Source organism: Labrus bergylta, chromosome 16, assembly GCF_963930695.1.
Source record: "Labrus bergylta chromosome 16, fLabBer1.1, whole genome shotgun sequence".
In the NCBI taxonomy this organism is placed as follows: domain Eukaryota; kingdom Metazoa; phylum Chordata; class Actinopteri; order Labriformes; family Labridae; genus Labrus; species Labrus bergylta.
In genome coordinates, this window is record NC_089210.1 from 23,618,714 (window position 1) to 23,634,019 (window position 15,306).

At 40.4% G+C, this 15,306-nt stretch overlaps 1 protein-coding gene across 5 annotated transcripts in view; it reads right to left on the reverse strand.

Moving 5' to 3' along the window:
* The window catches only part of LOC109994607 (BAH and coiled-coil domain-containing protein 1), a 62,526-nt gene extending 54,696 nt beyond the window's left edge, over window positions 1-7,830 (reverse strand). For all 5 annotated transcript variants that reach the window (XM_065964533.1, XM_065964531.1, XM_029279888.2 and 2 more), the window contains exons 1-2: window positions 7,598-7,830; window positions 4,186-4,512 (exon numbers count right to left, since the gene is read on the reverse strand). In XM_065964533.1, the coding sequence (XP_065820605.1) occupies window positions 4,186-4,357 (172 nt within the window). In that variant the 5' untranslated portion in view covers window positions 4,358-4,512; window positions 7,598-7,830. The remainder of the gene's footprint in view (window positions 1-4,185; window positions 4,513-7,597) is intronic.
* Window positions 7,831-15,306: the final 7,476 nt, after the last annotated feature.

Genomic DNA, 15,306 nt, shown 5'->3' on the forward strand with positions numbered 1-15,306 from the left:
AGCTGGGTACAAACAAAGTGGGTGCTCACATGACAAGAGTTACAAGGCCGAGAAGAAGAAGCCTCCCTTCACACAAACAACCCCGTCCACTCACTGGGGTTTATTCTTTTAAAGACCCTGGTTGTAACCAGCCCATTGCTAAATCCACGGAACACCTGTGTTTGTCTTTGAAGGGTCTTCCTAACGACCACAGACCCATGGGATATTCCAGCAATGAGACGTTCAATAAAAGTCTCAGTAAAGTTATTTATTCCCCTTTGGAGAAGAAAATGGGAGAAGGCAGACAGCAGGGCTAACCTTTGAAGGGGGAAGCTGCTCGGATATCCAGCAAGGACATAAAAACCAAGGGAATGACAGGGACATCCTACCAGAAAACAATAAAGGGGGTGGAAGGGACTGTTTTTTATCTTTAACAGCAGCCGTAAAAAACACACAAAGCTGGGGTCTGCAACAATGGCCCGGAGCAGGGGAGGGTTAGCCAAAACAGAGGTGGCAGGAAGACCACCACTTCCCAGACACAAGGGTCTTCCTGCTGGAAAGAAAGGAGGCCGAGAAATGGAGGGGAGGAGAGAGAGGACAGCTAATGGAAAGGGAGACAGGGGAGATGTAAAGGAAGGGGAGGCAGAGCGAGCGAGCGAGCGAGATGACACAAATATGACCTTTGATTACATGGGGTGTTTAGAGCAGAGCTCAGCCATGGACAGCCTCTGAAGCCCCCTGCTGCTTTCACACAGCCACACCTCAGCCAAAGCACACTGATCAGAACAATATGGCTGAAAGATGAGCCCCCAGCCATAAATGCCAGCAGTAAAGACAGCTCCACTGTGTCTCCTCCTTTGACACTATCCAACATCTGAATCCCAGCCTCGCAGCCAAAGTCGAGTCTGTCTCCCAACTGTGCCGGAGCCAGCAGAAGATAAAATTACTATTTCAAAGACCTTGTAAATGAATTGGCTGAATTAGGCTGCATTAGATGAGTTAACAGGTCTGCTTCTCACTGTATCAGCAAGCACACACAGAGAGAGAGAGAGAGAGAGAGAGAGAGAGAGAGAGAGAAGTTGCTCCAATGTCACATTCCCTGAACACAGTGCAAACTATAAATCGACCACCTGACATGCATTACAAATGACTGCTTGTAGGAGGTGAAGATGGACAGCAGCAAATGCACCCTGACAGAATGTCTACCGGTTCTACGTTAACGTGGTTCACTGGGCAAGAAGGCAGGAGTGTGTTCTTGCCTTATTGAAACAAACCAGTATGTGGAAGAAAAATAAAGGAAATGTTCAACGAAATTCTTCAACCCCCGACGAGGAACAATGCCAAGGGAGGGTGTCACAAACGCCATTAGCCTTTTTTTTAAGCAGAAGAGGGTGAAGAGAGCACTCCCAATAAATACATCTGCAAAGTCAGAGGAGCCACATCAGGAAACCTGCCTCCGAATGCATTTTTACATCAACCCTGAAATATTCATGCTCTTTGTAAAGTATTCATGTGAACCAGTGTGCAAGTTAGTCCCCAGGGGGAAAGCGCAGAGAAACTGAAGGGGGATCCAACACACTCGGCAAACAACATTCTCAGTTGTGCTAATGTTGCTAGCATACAGGGACACTTGAGGGGACACTAATGACCCGACCTGTCAGGGAGAACAACAGTCTGGGACCGGTTTGGTCACACAAGACGCAAGCGTTTGCCTGTTCTTACACGGTGTGACTGGACCTGTGTTCATTTGGGTGAACTGACGGAGAAAAAAAAAAGAACAAAGATTTACCTGTCATCAAAAATTACTGAGCAAAAATGAATAAATTAAAAAGATATTCTCGCTCCGGAAAATTCTGACATTATAAAAAAAGTCATGTATTTTAAATGAAGAAAATGTTTTTGGTTTTTTTTTCTTGGATAATACATTTTCAAATCGTGATGTTTTGATGAATGACCTTCTTTACAGTGTATATCATGAATAATTGTTGGCTTTTTCTTTATGTCTTGGCCATCTATTTTCATTATATCCTGCTTGACATTTTCAAATATTATTAACATAATAAATCAAGGGTTGTACATCAGCAGAGCACAATAACAAAATAATTCTAACTGTGCCTGGAGGGGATTTAGATAAAACCGTAAACTCATGTGAAATTATTCTCCTGTGTTGATTTAATAAAATGCCTAAAATGCATTAAAATTAAGTCATTTTCCAAATCTTGAGGATATTAGAGAGACTTCTCTCCAGCCACAGACACACACACACAAACACAGACATATGTGTTACTGACGAGCCCGCGGAGAACAATACACCACCTGTACTGCTCATTGAACGGTGATGACATTTGGAGGGTAGGTCTTCTTGTTGGTGCAGCACAATACTACAAAAGAAAGACCAAATCTGTTTGGGAAGAGGGGGGGGGGGCACCTGTACCCTGTAGCCAGCATTAGCCTTCATGCTCTCTACAAAACATCTATAAGAAAAAAAAACATGTGGACGCAGGCATTGTGTGTGTGTGTGTGTGCGTGTGCGTGTGCGTGTGCGAGTGTGTGTGAGTGTGTGTGTGTGTGTGTGAGTGTGTGTGTACTGCCAAAAGCAAACATGAATGGTGAGAGATGAATGGTGAACGGCGCCCATGAATTCTTCTGAATGGCTAATTATACCTCATGTTTAGCATGATTTTGCAAATGAATTCAGAATTGTGATAAACAAAAGAAATTAAGAAATATTTGATTAAACAGCCAAAATACAGCTTGAAGTAAAAAGGCTTAATTAGATAGGAAAAAATATATATAAACATATTGATGGAAAAAAAAAACATTTTTACAGTTTGATACTGTATTTAACAACCTACATCAACCACCTACACTGCGCCCACAGAACATTCAGTTTGAGCTCTTTTCTTAGGCGTCACATTAAATAACTTTAAAGGGATAAATATTCCTTGCTTTGCAGTGACCCTAGATTCCTCCGCTGCCGCATCATAACATGTTTTTTTAGAAGCAACATTACCATATGTTCAAAGCCAACTGCCTCAGAAGTGTTACTGTTTGATGCAATCAATACGCCTCTGTTGTGACTTATTTACATTTCTTTTGTTTAACAGGGGTGGACAAAAATAAGAAGCAACAACCGTGAGTTGTGATCCAGTTTGTTATAATGCTCTGGATATTTTTGTATGCCTTTTTCTTAAAACCAACTATTAGATACGTTAATAAATGGGTTTTTTTTTTCTTAAACATCTATGAATACACATAATTAGACAAAGGGTCTCAAAAACTGAACATTCAAAGCATCGTTTCCTTCTTTTAAGGGTGTCTTGTAATATTTTACTCTGTTGTTAAAGATGATTCTGTACTCTGAGTGGTAATGTTGTGTTCTCATGTTTTCAAATGTGCACACTTTGGTACACAAGAAGACACCCAAGTCACTTGTTAAACCTGATGCATGCACTGAACACATTTGCACCCTGACACTTTAAAACCCAATACAGGAGGAGTATTTTCTACTATTGCTGTTGATAGAGCAACGTCCATATGTAAACCATGCAGACCTGCTCTTCCAGCTCCCTCCTTCCCTTGCTTATGGCTCTGTATAGCCCTAGGATTTTGGTTAAGCAATGGCACCAGTGTGACACTTATCAGTTTTAACGTGGAGTGACAAGATCCTATTTCAGATTCAGCTCCACAAGCCAATAAGAAGCCATGCAGCGCTCAACTCCCTATGTGCAAACTAAAACAGATCTTAAATGCCATATTTAAATATCATGGCATTTACCTAACTTATCAATTGGCTATTTGTTTAACTAAGAAGCCTTTATTACCTTTGAGATATTTCATGTTGATTCAGCTTAATCAAAATTCCTGGATGTTAGAGAAGTGTCAATCAAATTTCACCTGATTTATTAGCTGATATTTGAATAGTGAAACTCTGTCAACAGCCACACCTGAGCTCAGCAACCGTTTATTTTGAGTAAAAATTCCCTTTTGTGCAAAAAAATAATCAGCTTTGTGCTTCACTTCAAATGCAGGCCATAGCCATGAATTCACGCTGATGAATGAACAGGCTTTATGGCGCAACATCATGACAAGAGCGTTTAAAACAACAGACAGCACTGAGAAAAATTTATGTAGCTATTGGAACAAACAACATACCGGTGGTTCAACATTATTGTGTGACAAAGCCTTCGTATATGTTTGACTAACCTGAGTGGGGAGCCATTGGTATGTGCGAGGGGTAGTATTTCCCCGGCGGGAAGTGACCGGCGTGCTGCACAGAGCTGTGGCCCGAGGGAGCGATCCGAGAGGCGGCTCGGTGCACCAGGGCGCCCCGCTCTGAGAGGAGGTGCGCCGGAGCAGCGAAATCCCGTCCTTCCATTCCGAGGAATGTTGAGTAATCCGAAATCCGGATAGGGCAGGTCAGGAAAATCAAATGCAACCCATATAATAATCCTTTCCGTCAGATCTAGGTGTTGCATTCAGTCGGTCGCAGGCTTCCCCAGCCAAAAACGTAGCAGCCCCCGATCATCTTTTCTGCCAGAGAAGACCACAGCAACGATCATTATCAAGACAAATGAAAAAGCTCATCGCTTAAAAATAACACGATGCAAAATTACTGAGAGTGCAGCTATAGCCTCATATAGGCTATCAAAAAAAAAAATCATTAGTGCAGCTCCAGTAGATTTTGCTGTGACACGTTTGTCACGCCAAAATGTCATTTACACAGAGCTGAAATTTCATTTTACTACCTGTGCCTAAATCTGATGGTGCAAAACAAGTCAGTGCGTATAGATACGGCCAGCGAGGCGTCCAATAGCCCACTGAGCCCAGCTCACATTCAGCTCTATTGATCAGCCTGGGATATAGGCCTGCATGCATCATATAGAGAGGAACACTTCATATTGCACACACACACACACACACTGAGCAGATGGCACATTTTAGCCCTCTATATATCAATTTCTATTTAATACTGGTATCATATTTTAACCAAACATTTAACTCAAGTAGCCTACCACGTCAGCAGTTGCCAGCTGTCACTCTCGCTCTCTCCTCCAAAACCTCGGTAATTACATTAATATGCAATCAATATATATTTATCAAATAGTGATTGCTGCAACCATGCAAAAAATCCTATTATTCCCGTTGAAGAACGGACGTGTGTTGTCCTGTTTGGGTGTGTTACCATGATGGAAGCCTACATCTCAAGGTGAACAACGCTGCCTGCCTTCTCCTGCTCGTCCTATTGTCTCCGATTGATACGATTTTTTTCCTGCTTCTACAACCTCCATCCAGCTCTCATTAGGCTACACCTCACACGACTTCCCCCACTAGCACTTGAGGATTAAATTCAAAACAAAAACATAAATACTTCATATATTTTATTTTTCATCGACTGAAGACACGAAAATAGCATAGATTCCCGTAAATCTGGGGAAATAAATAAAAACGCGCCTTGCATCCACCAATGTGAGGAGCCTGAGGCAAAAGGAACCTGCAATTTGAATCTATAAAGTTACGATGTAAACCACAAAGCAAGAGGCTGGATGTTTAAAATAATCACGTAATTAAAACAGGGATGTATAAGCTCCTGAAAGACATGGACTCCTCTACGTCTTTCCGAGTGTGTGTGTGTGTGTGTGTGTGTGTGTGTGTGTGTGCGTACTCGCACGTGCGCGCACACTAATCGGGGGGTGTGTGTGTGTGTGTGTGTGTGTGTGTGTGTGTGTGTGTGTGTGTGTGTGTGTGTGAATAACTGCACTCTCACTGTCTTCATTTGCCTTGACCTATTTCAGGTCAGGTAATCAAATGTAGTAGTAAAAACATAATATGCTACATCCCCTGTCATTCAACAAAAAAAAAGTTAAATTAATAAAATAAAACGTAATTTCACAGTAAAAAAATATTATGCCTTTGTCTTTACAACAGTCATCTAAACGTGCCAGCCCATTCTTGTGCCTCAATGATGGCTGAGTAATTAAACATACAGCAGGCAAACAGAAGGCAGCTCAATTTTTATAGATCCAAATAAATAAATCCTGCATTGAAATGTCTTATATTGCCTAGGCCATGTGTACGATTTTACATGATGGATTCTCTATTTGGGGTTCCAGGATTTTCTCAGAAGGGGACAAAAGTTAAATTTTCATAGAAATTAAATTAAATTAAAACAATATTTAAAATAAATGTTGATGAATGCACAGGGAATTTATCTTCTTTATCAGCTCTGTTATCTCCACATGTAGCCTGTGACAGCCTACAGCCTCCAATTCAATTCATCCACAACAATAAAATCTTTCCACGGAGCTCTTTGGGACAAAATCAATTCAACCGAGACTTCTTATAAAAAATGTATTTGCATGCATATGGCTCCAATACGTTTCAATGTGTAAGAAGCCTTGCTATACACATGATAACTAAGCCTTCAATTTGTGGACTGTGGAGGATCCAAGGTGAATGGCCGCCCGTCAGGAGGTGGACTGCCTTTGTCTCCACACTGAGAAAGTGGTTTGCAGGCAGCCATTAGCCTACCTTCCCCCTCGCCATGCTGTTGCATTCAGCTCACTCTACGTCCACTAACAACCTCACGATAAAAAAAATATTCCACATATACCTGACTCCGAAGAGACAATTATCGTGTAAATGTTCCAATGTGCATTCATTTGAATTTAATTGCAGCAGCGCAAACACCCATCGATGTTATTCTTTACGCCGAGAATGTGCAGATCCCCTCACCAGAAATACACGCTATAATTATTAAAAAACCTTTCAAATAATCGACGCCCATGATGCAATTCGTTAAGCAGTCGTCAATTTCATTTGCAGGATCCAATGAAAAGCAGAAACGCAGATGATAAATCAAATAATCGTGTGTGGGTCCGATCGGGCTCCGAGTCAGGCGGCCCTACGTGACTGAGCTGGCCGGCAGAGAGTGCACCTCCGCCGGGGAGAGAATAAAAATGTCTCCGCTCCACTAAACGCTCATTCTTCGCTTGTATTTTAGTGCAAACAGATTGTAACCATACTTTTCAACATGAACACAATGTAATACAGATATAAATAAATTTGAACCGTTTATCACATGCATCTTGAGCTGAGCAAATTGTTAAATAAAGGCCTTGATGTGCAGTGGCACGTTTCTTAAAAAGTAATGTCTGAGTTAAGAAAAAAAAAAAAAAACAGGAGCAATTAAGTCGACGACGTACAGTTTGATATTTTATCTACTCACAGAAATGCGCCAATCATCATAATCTTACCTTATCTTTCCTCCCTACAAATGAGTGCTATGTCTATCAATAATAAAAGCCCTACATACTAATATAAATAGGCAAACCTCTGATTACAATTATGAGAAATAAAAATTGGGGTAATATATTTTTTGTAAGCTCAATGCACGAGGCTAAACTCCGATTTATTTCACGTAGAATATATCTCATATCCTACATGTAGTTATTTTTCATTTAGTAGCCTAAATTATAGCAGTGTACTGTGTATAATGAACGACATGTCATAGATAGCTTTTTGTACTAAATCTCAGCAGCTGTCTTTTTATAACTAATAACAGGCCCTGAAATAGTTTTATTCAAGAGAAAATAAAGTATATAAAATTACTACTTACTGGTGTGTTAAATCCTTGCATAACAATAAATAATAAAATCACAAAACACAGAGAGGGAAGGAGTAAGGCCAAGTGCGACGCCCATTTAAAATCAAAATATGAAATAAACCATGTGGCTAGAGTGAAATCCTACAATATTTCCATGTGAGGCTGAGCAGGAGCCTTCTGCTTCAGTCTATGGAAGCTGTGGGACTACGGCTTCCGGCCTGGCTGGATCGCGGCTCGGATCTCCGAGCAGCGGTTTCTCTCCCGGTGCAACTGCGTACCTCGCGTCTCGGGGCAGGGTAAACACGCCCTCCCATTGGTCGGATACCTGCATGTTAATGAGCTCGTGCCGCCCGCCCGAAGATCCGAAAGGTTCTGATTGGCCGTCAGGAGAGGCCAATGGTGTGGTGACTGGCAATGCTAAACAGAGTGAAAAGCGCCAGATTTAAAGCACAGGATGGTCCAAATCGACCACAATGGAGCTCAGTGCAGCCTGAGCTCAGATTAAAATGCAGAGCAGGTTGTTAAAGTACAGGAGGAGGTCATCGTCATTTAAATAACCAAAAAGGAATAGCTCCATTGCCAGATAGTGATGGAATTTATGCAATGGCCTACTTCAAAGCTACAGTAAACTCCAGCCATGTAAAGGTCTATATAAATAATCATAATACAACAGGATGGAATTGATTCAGGACTAACTCATCTAACTAGCTTATATTATAATAACCAAAAGTCTTAATGCATAAATTTTTTTTAAAAAAGTTTTAAGTACATAGACAGTGTCACAAAAAATAAAATCATATTAGGCCGTATGGAAAAATAAAATATTTTTGATATTTAATTTAATGACGACTTTGATTTGACCCCTTGTTATATTGATAAAGCTTCATTTTGAAAAGTTTGTTAAAATGAATAGCCATCATCTCCGCCTCTGCCATGACCTGGAGATTCAACTTGTCACAAATAAAATATAAAGAACAACCCATGACATTTTTTTGTAGCCTGAAAAAAAAATTGGAATTAGAACCGATTATAACACAAATAAAGATGGACTGATTTTGGTCTGCAGGGGGGAAAAAATCCAGCTGAATACGTATCTTTCAACTTTCAGCACAGATCTCTTTTTAAAAATGTGGCTAACTATTCAGGACACTTTTACTGGCCTGCACATCAAACACTCACTGTGCTTGTGTCTATATTTTTACTGCTTAAGAGACACACGAGGCTTTCTGACAAATGGTTTCAAATCCAATTTCTTGAAACTCTACACTGAACGGTGCAGACAAGACAGTAATTCCTACATTTCCCTCATGTTATTACAATGGACTTTGGTTATTACATTATGTTAAATGTTTACAAATGAATCCCCTCCTGTGTGCGAGGCTTTGATTGGCCAGCACGGCGCCAGAGCATTGTCACTCACAGAATGTAAACAAGACTCTGATTGGCTGTTGGCCAGTCCGCAATGGGCTGTCTGAAAAAAAAGGCAATAACTGGCCCTGCGGTTTCAAGGCTTCCCGGGTTAGATGATGAAAGGGGATAAGAAGAGACGGTTTCAAGGCGCCTCAAAGGCGGACCCCCATTGGCCCTGAAGCCATATGAGTCAAGCGTGAATCAAAGGGAATACTGCAGACAGGGGGAAATTATATGTTGGATATTCAGAATAATCGAGGTTAGTTTTCGGAATAATGCGGACTAAGCGATGCCTAATCATTATGAAAAGTTATGAAAACAAGTGAAACTCGAAACAATTCAGGTTGCATGCTGCACGTGAGGGGCAAAAAAAAAAAGAGGTCCGCTCCGGCGGAGGATCGTCCTGCCGAGGTCCGGTTTAATGGAGAAAATCTGCGTGGAGTCTTTCACCATTTTAAAGTGTGGCTGCAGGAGGTTTGTCGTAGTGGGAGTTAGAGCTGTGAATATATAAATAAAAACAGTGTAATCTGAAGTAAAATGTTGCTATGATAGCGTGGCATGCTGTTTGGTGTAGTTGTGATCTTTGTTATTTTTTTTTTTTTCATTTATTTATTTATTTGTAAATTCAAATAGGCCTGCTGTTAAATTCTGTGGCGGATGGATATATAATCAAAAATATATTGCAGCCAATTTTTGACTACAACACTACAATAATGTTAAGATAGCCACTTGGTGACGTAGTTAGGCTATGACATTTATTTCTAAAAAGATTTGCATAATACTAAAAGCCTCTTTCATTTGGGGTGAATAAAAACAACCTCAACGTTCTGTTAGCCTGCATTTTGTGTTTACTTCTTTATTTATTTTCAAATAAAAAAGAAAATTACTTTTATTTGATTTTATTTGTTGAGCCTTTTTCTAAAATATGAATTAAAATGAAGATCTAATTTACTCTTGGGCTTGATAAATCTTTGAACTACGAGATTTGAAGAGAAGACTAAATACATGAAGCTTATTCATATTGATGACAAATAATTCACGTCAAACTGTTGCCACGTTTTTTTTGTGTTTATAGTAACCTCTGACCATTAAAAATGTTTAAAGCTATCAAGATGGCCATAATTAAAAGGCTCTGCATACTATTTTATTTATCTTTATTTATTTGTTTATTTGTGGGTCTTGGGAAGACAATTCACTAGCTCTGTGTTTTTTGTTAAAATCACAAGCACAACAATAACAGCCTGATATCTTAGATCAACCGAATTAAGCCCATCAGTATTAATAAACACACGTAATGCTGTGACATTATCTGCATTTGCATAGCTGAATTTAATGGATTTTATTTTTTCTGCATCCATATAGACTGTGGCCATAATGACGCTATTTTATTTGTGCACCTCCCTGTGTGAGATCTTACTAAAGGTCGGCTGCTTTGCTTGAATACTAACGTGTATTTTAGCAGAGGGTGTTGGAATTTCATCTCATCATGGGCTTCTTGAGCGAGTGCATGCAACGTGAAAGAGCTGCTTGCACACAAGATCACGCACAGTAATACGTGCGTAGTGTACACGTATAGGGCCTACACACGCACACGTATACACACACCAAACAGGCGGAGTGATAATTAATGCGGAGTGAGTGATTTCTTAAAGAAGAAAAAGACCAGTTTTACGACGAGGATTGTCCTTGATCAATGAAGCGTCGATGATTGACAGCCCGTGCTTCCCACCCACATCCACACACGGTGAAAGGGCCTTTGGATAGCAAGGATACACAACCTCATTGTGTATATGCTTTTATTTCCACACATAAAATACCCAAGAACACCATAAGCCTGGCTGATCACCTGACACATCCCAGTGTGACGTAGAAATCACAACGTTGTTTTAGGCATAAAACAAAAACGCTTTGTATTCGAGACTAGGCACTATACAAAACAAGTCCTTCATTATTTAGTCACTTGGATGCTTTAAATGTCACTGCAATTAAATTTAGATAATTTAAATAAAGAATATTCACAAATAAGACCATGCAGGCGTGTTGGGTTTTTATGTTTATTTTAGTGCAATCATGAAACTGCAGTCTGGTTCAGTTGAATTGAGTTGACAACTGTTGGCCTTTGACCCTTGTCCTTGTGTGTGTTTGTGTGTGTGTGTATGTGCATTGGTGCATGCTTGCATGATCTGATTGAATATTTGTCAATATACTAATTAAACCCTAATGAATCACTTATTGACAGGTATATTCATAATGCATAAATAAAAAAAACATAACATTCAGGAAGCACATTAAACCGCCGTGCATTTTTCACATATTCCTGATATATATAAACATGGTTTTTAATGTGTGTGTGTGTGTGTGTGTAATGCATGGATTGGCAATTAAGGTGAAAATGTGTGTTTGAGTGTGCGCGTGTGTAAGGGGGGGTGCTTTGTAAGAACAGCCTGAATTGTAGTGGCATATGGCATAACCAGAAGCCTACTGAAGGCTGGCTCGGTTTCATGGATCTGTCTTCACTTCAAGGGGAGAACCCTGATCTTACTACTCTAATAAAAACGGTTTCATTTTATTTTTAGATGATTCCCGCCGCGATGTAACTCTGGCTAAAGGGCAGCTCAAACACATTTCAGTTTTAGCAACAGTCTGTTCCAAAGCAGGTCTCGTTAATTTGCATCATACCTTCTCTGACTGAAAACAGATGATTATTGAGGAAATATGAAACGCCAGCAGAAGACGGTGGACACAAGAATGAAGAGTGCTGGGAGATAAATAAAAAATGGAATCCAACAAATAATCAATAAACAAACAAACACTCATTAACCGCTAAAAATCAATCAAATAAATTAAATTCACAACAATTTTCTCACTTCAAATGTGACAGTCAAAGACATTGGCTCTGGATTGTGCAGGAGATTTTTTCTATATAATGTAAATGTAATTAAGAACCTTCCTCAGGTACTTTAATATACACACATACACAACCATGGGGGCCTGACATCGCTTTTTAACCCCTTCATCGCCTCACTGGAGATCACAGAAAGCCAGGACGGTTTCCTCTGCGGGCCCAGAATAGAGATGACAACATCTGAACATGACAAAGTTCATCGCCAGTGTTAGGAAAAATGTATCGCTAATAGAAATGAATGAAAGTTTTCAAAACTGAACCATGTGTTTTTATGGCCATGTGTTTTTCATTGAACTCATAACTCAGTGTTGTGACCCAGAGTGATACTTACTGAAAGATTCTGAGGGATCAAATAAAAAAAAGGTCTTATTTAACCCTTTTGGTTCACCCATGAAAGAATGAGACATCAGCATTTATTCTATTAATCATTCAAATACTGTTGTTATAATGCAGTACATGCAATTAATATTCGATTAATTAATAGTTTAATTGAAATAGGCCTTACTGATCATCGCCTCAGACTGCATGTAACACACATGAAGTCATTATCTCACTTGACCAAGTCTTGTGATGGTGAATGTCGGACACAGCTGTTGAAGGTTTTACAACACAAGAGTAACACTGTGTCTGTGTTAAACTCATCAGCCATGTTGGTACCCAACATCTGCAGCGTGGAGTCCTTGGGGACCGCTGGGGGGAGGGGGGGGGGGGGGGCGCATGATGCTCCCATGGTGACCAAGATGGCTGTTGTCACTAAAAAGCTCTTGTTTGAGAGAAGAAAAGGGGGTTTGTGGTGGGATTGATTTCTCCCCCAGCTGTAGGTTGGTGGAGGACTATTACATAAGCATCACATGGCTGAACTGGGCAGAGATAATGCAGACCAGTTCAGGGTCTCAGTTGAAGGCCGGGCACCTCGGCAGACCCCGGTCTGTCCATCGGTAAGTTAGTCCAGTTCTCTGGGCTGCCTTTCATTAACATACACCTTACATTCATTTTACACAAATCATACATTATCCTCTTTCAACTTCCTAAACACGTGAGGGCCGAGTTATTAGGAAACTCTGATTTCACTGGTGGTGACAGGGACATGGTGCATGCAAATGAAGTCTGTATTTTTCATTTTATTTGATATAAAAGTGATATAAAAAAAAGGTAAGTGTGTCATGCAGCAGAGTACGCTTTAAGTTGGCTGGGAACAGGTTGCTAAATTCCTCTGCATGCAGAAGACAGCGGAATTAAGGGAGAACATTTCATGAAATGTCAAGTCCTTTAGGTTTTAACTTCAGAGATTTAAGTGATCATGTTGTTTTGGCAGATTATTGTATATGAAGAACATTGTTATAGAAAAGAAAATACATATCAATACAGCTGACTAAATAAGATAGACGTACATTCTTGCAAAAAAACAACAACTTAAAAACTTTGTGTAAATTAAGGCTGCATCCCAGTCTTAAAACTATCTCAATATGAGCATGGCACAATAAGCACACCACAGAAGATTAAAAAAAAATGATTTTAATGTATACAAAGCATGCTTCCTCACTCAGTGTGCATGAAAGTGACCTCTAAGATTGAGCTGAGCGTATACTTGCCATGCTTGCAAAGCATTTTGCCAATCAGCCCCAGACAGCCTTCAGACGCAGATGAATTGTTGTTGATTTGTAGGAGAAAAATATCTGCTTTTTGAAATTATTTTGGTTTCAGGAGGGGCGTGTTGCAAGCACAGGTACTGTGTAAAACACAGCAACGCAGACAGACAAAGAAAGGGTGTATTATTGCTTCAATGCATGCTTTAATATTGGTTTACTAATTGCACTTCATACCATAATTGTGATTATTGGACAGTGGAGTCGCTATGGAAGATTTATCTCACATCCATCATGCAGGGTTATTGTTTAGGGTCTTTACCCAGAAGTCTAAAATGTACCAATGTGCATCTCAGAATGGAAAAAAAACCCTAACAGTGGCAGCACCCTCCCATCACCCACCTCTCTGTAAACTGTTGCTAAATCAAGAAGGTGCTAAGAAGACCAGTTGCTGAAAAATGATCAATAGCAGTTCAGTGGTTCAGGCCTTGCTGCACAGCAGGCTGCAGCTCTAACTAAGGTATTCAAGGCTCAGTCAAAAGGTAGTTAAAGGCCTTATGTGTTGATGCTTATCTATGCTAACAACAACAACAATAACAAGCGTGCACTGAAGTCAGTGCACGTTAAAACACCATGGCTCCTGATAAAAACAGGCAACTTTTGAACAATCAAAGTGGAACGAAAGCATTCCTTCACAGTCGTTCGGTGCATTGATTGTGAAAAAACAACTCAAATGTACAGCTGTCTGCCTCCATTCACTACTCTTTTCTCCTAAGCATCTCTCTCTCCTTTATTCTCCTTGCAAGCCGATATAAATCCAGCGCGGCCATCATACCAACAAATAGGTTTATATGACATGTATATGCTTTTCCGCATCAAGCGGCCAATTAAAAGTGTCCTCTGCAACGCCCAAACCAGCATTCCTGGTTCCCATTGCGCACCACCCTCTATAGCAGATGGCCCCTCTGTCATATTAATTTCACATCCCAATAGCTGATTGTGGTTCAGACATAAAAGTGATGAGCTGTATTTCAGTGTCCCAGCTGATGTGACTCCAAAAGATGTGGTGGGCCTTTTTTTTATTGATCTTTAAATATGCAGTTATCATGCATCTTGCTGCCTGGCTGACAAGGCCTGCAACACCTGCAGAAGGTGAAAGTTTGACACTGCAAGACCATCACTACAATGCTGGAGTGGAAGAAACAGCTGCCTGAACGGTCACTTCCACTAGATGTATGTGTATGTGCTCCAAAATACCAAATATACCTCTGATTTCTGATTTGCCTTAAAGAAACACTAGAGATAAGAAATTCCTGAGTTATAGCCAAAGATGATCATCATTCTGATGGCGGACCATAAATACAAAATGTTTTAGCAAGTCAGCAGCAGGTTGTCACATTTGATTCAAGCCCTATGAATGCATTGAAATGTAATAGATATACTGTGGAAAAGTGTGTCTCCCGTGCATGCAAATATCCTTTCCTGTGTCCTTTTTTATTTAGTCAGAAATGTAATATCTCTGCAGTTGTTTAAAATGAAGCTGTGGTCATGTTTCTGCACACACACTGTACACGTGTGCCAACACGCCACTGCCCCTCTGACACACATATTGCAGAAGATAGAAGTTAATATTATTGTTTTGGCTGAGTATGACCAGGGAGCCATGTTCTCTGCTCTCAGGAGGACGTGACACATGGCCTCGGCCAGAGGATAGAATAATGTGTGGCAGAGTGAATGGCTGCACATGCTCATTAGTATCATTAATCACCGGGGACAGAGATGCCTAATGATAGAGGGAGGAGGGTCTTTGCAGAGGAAGG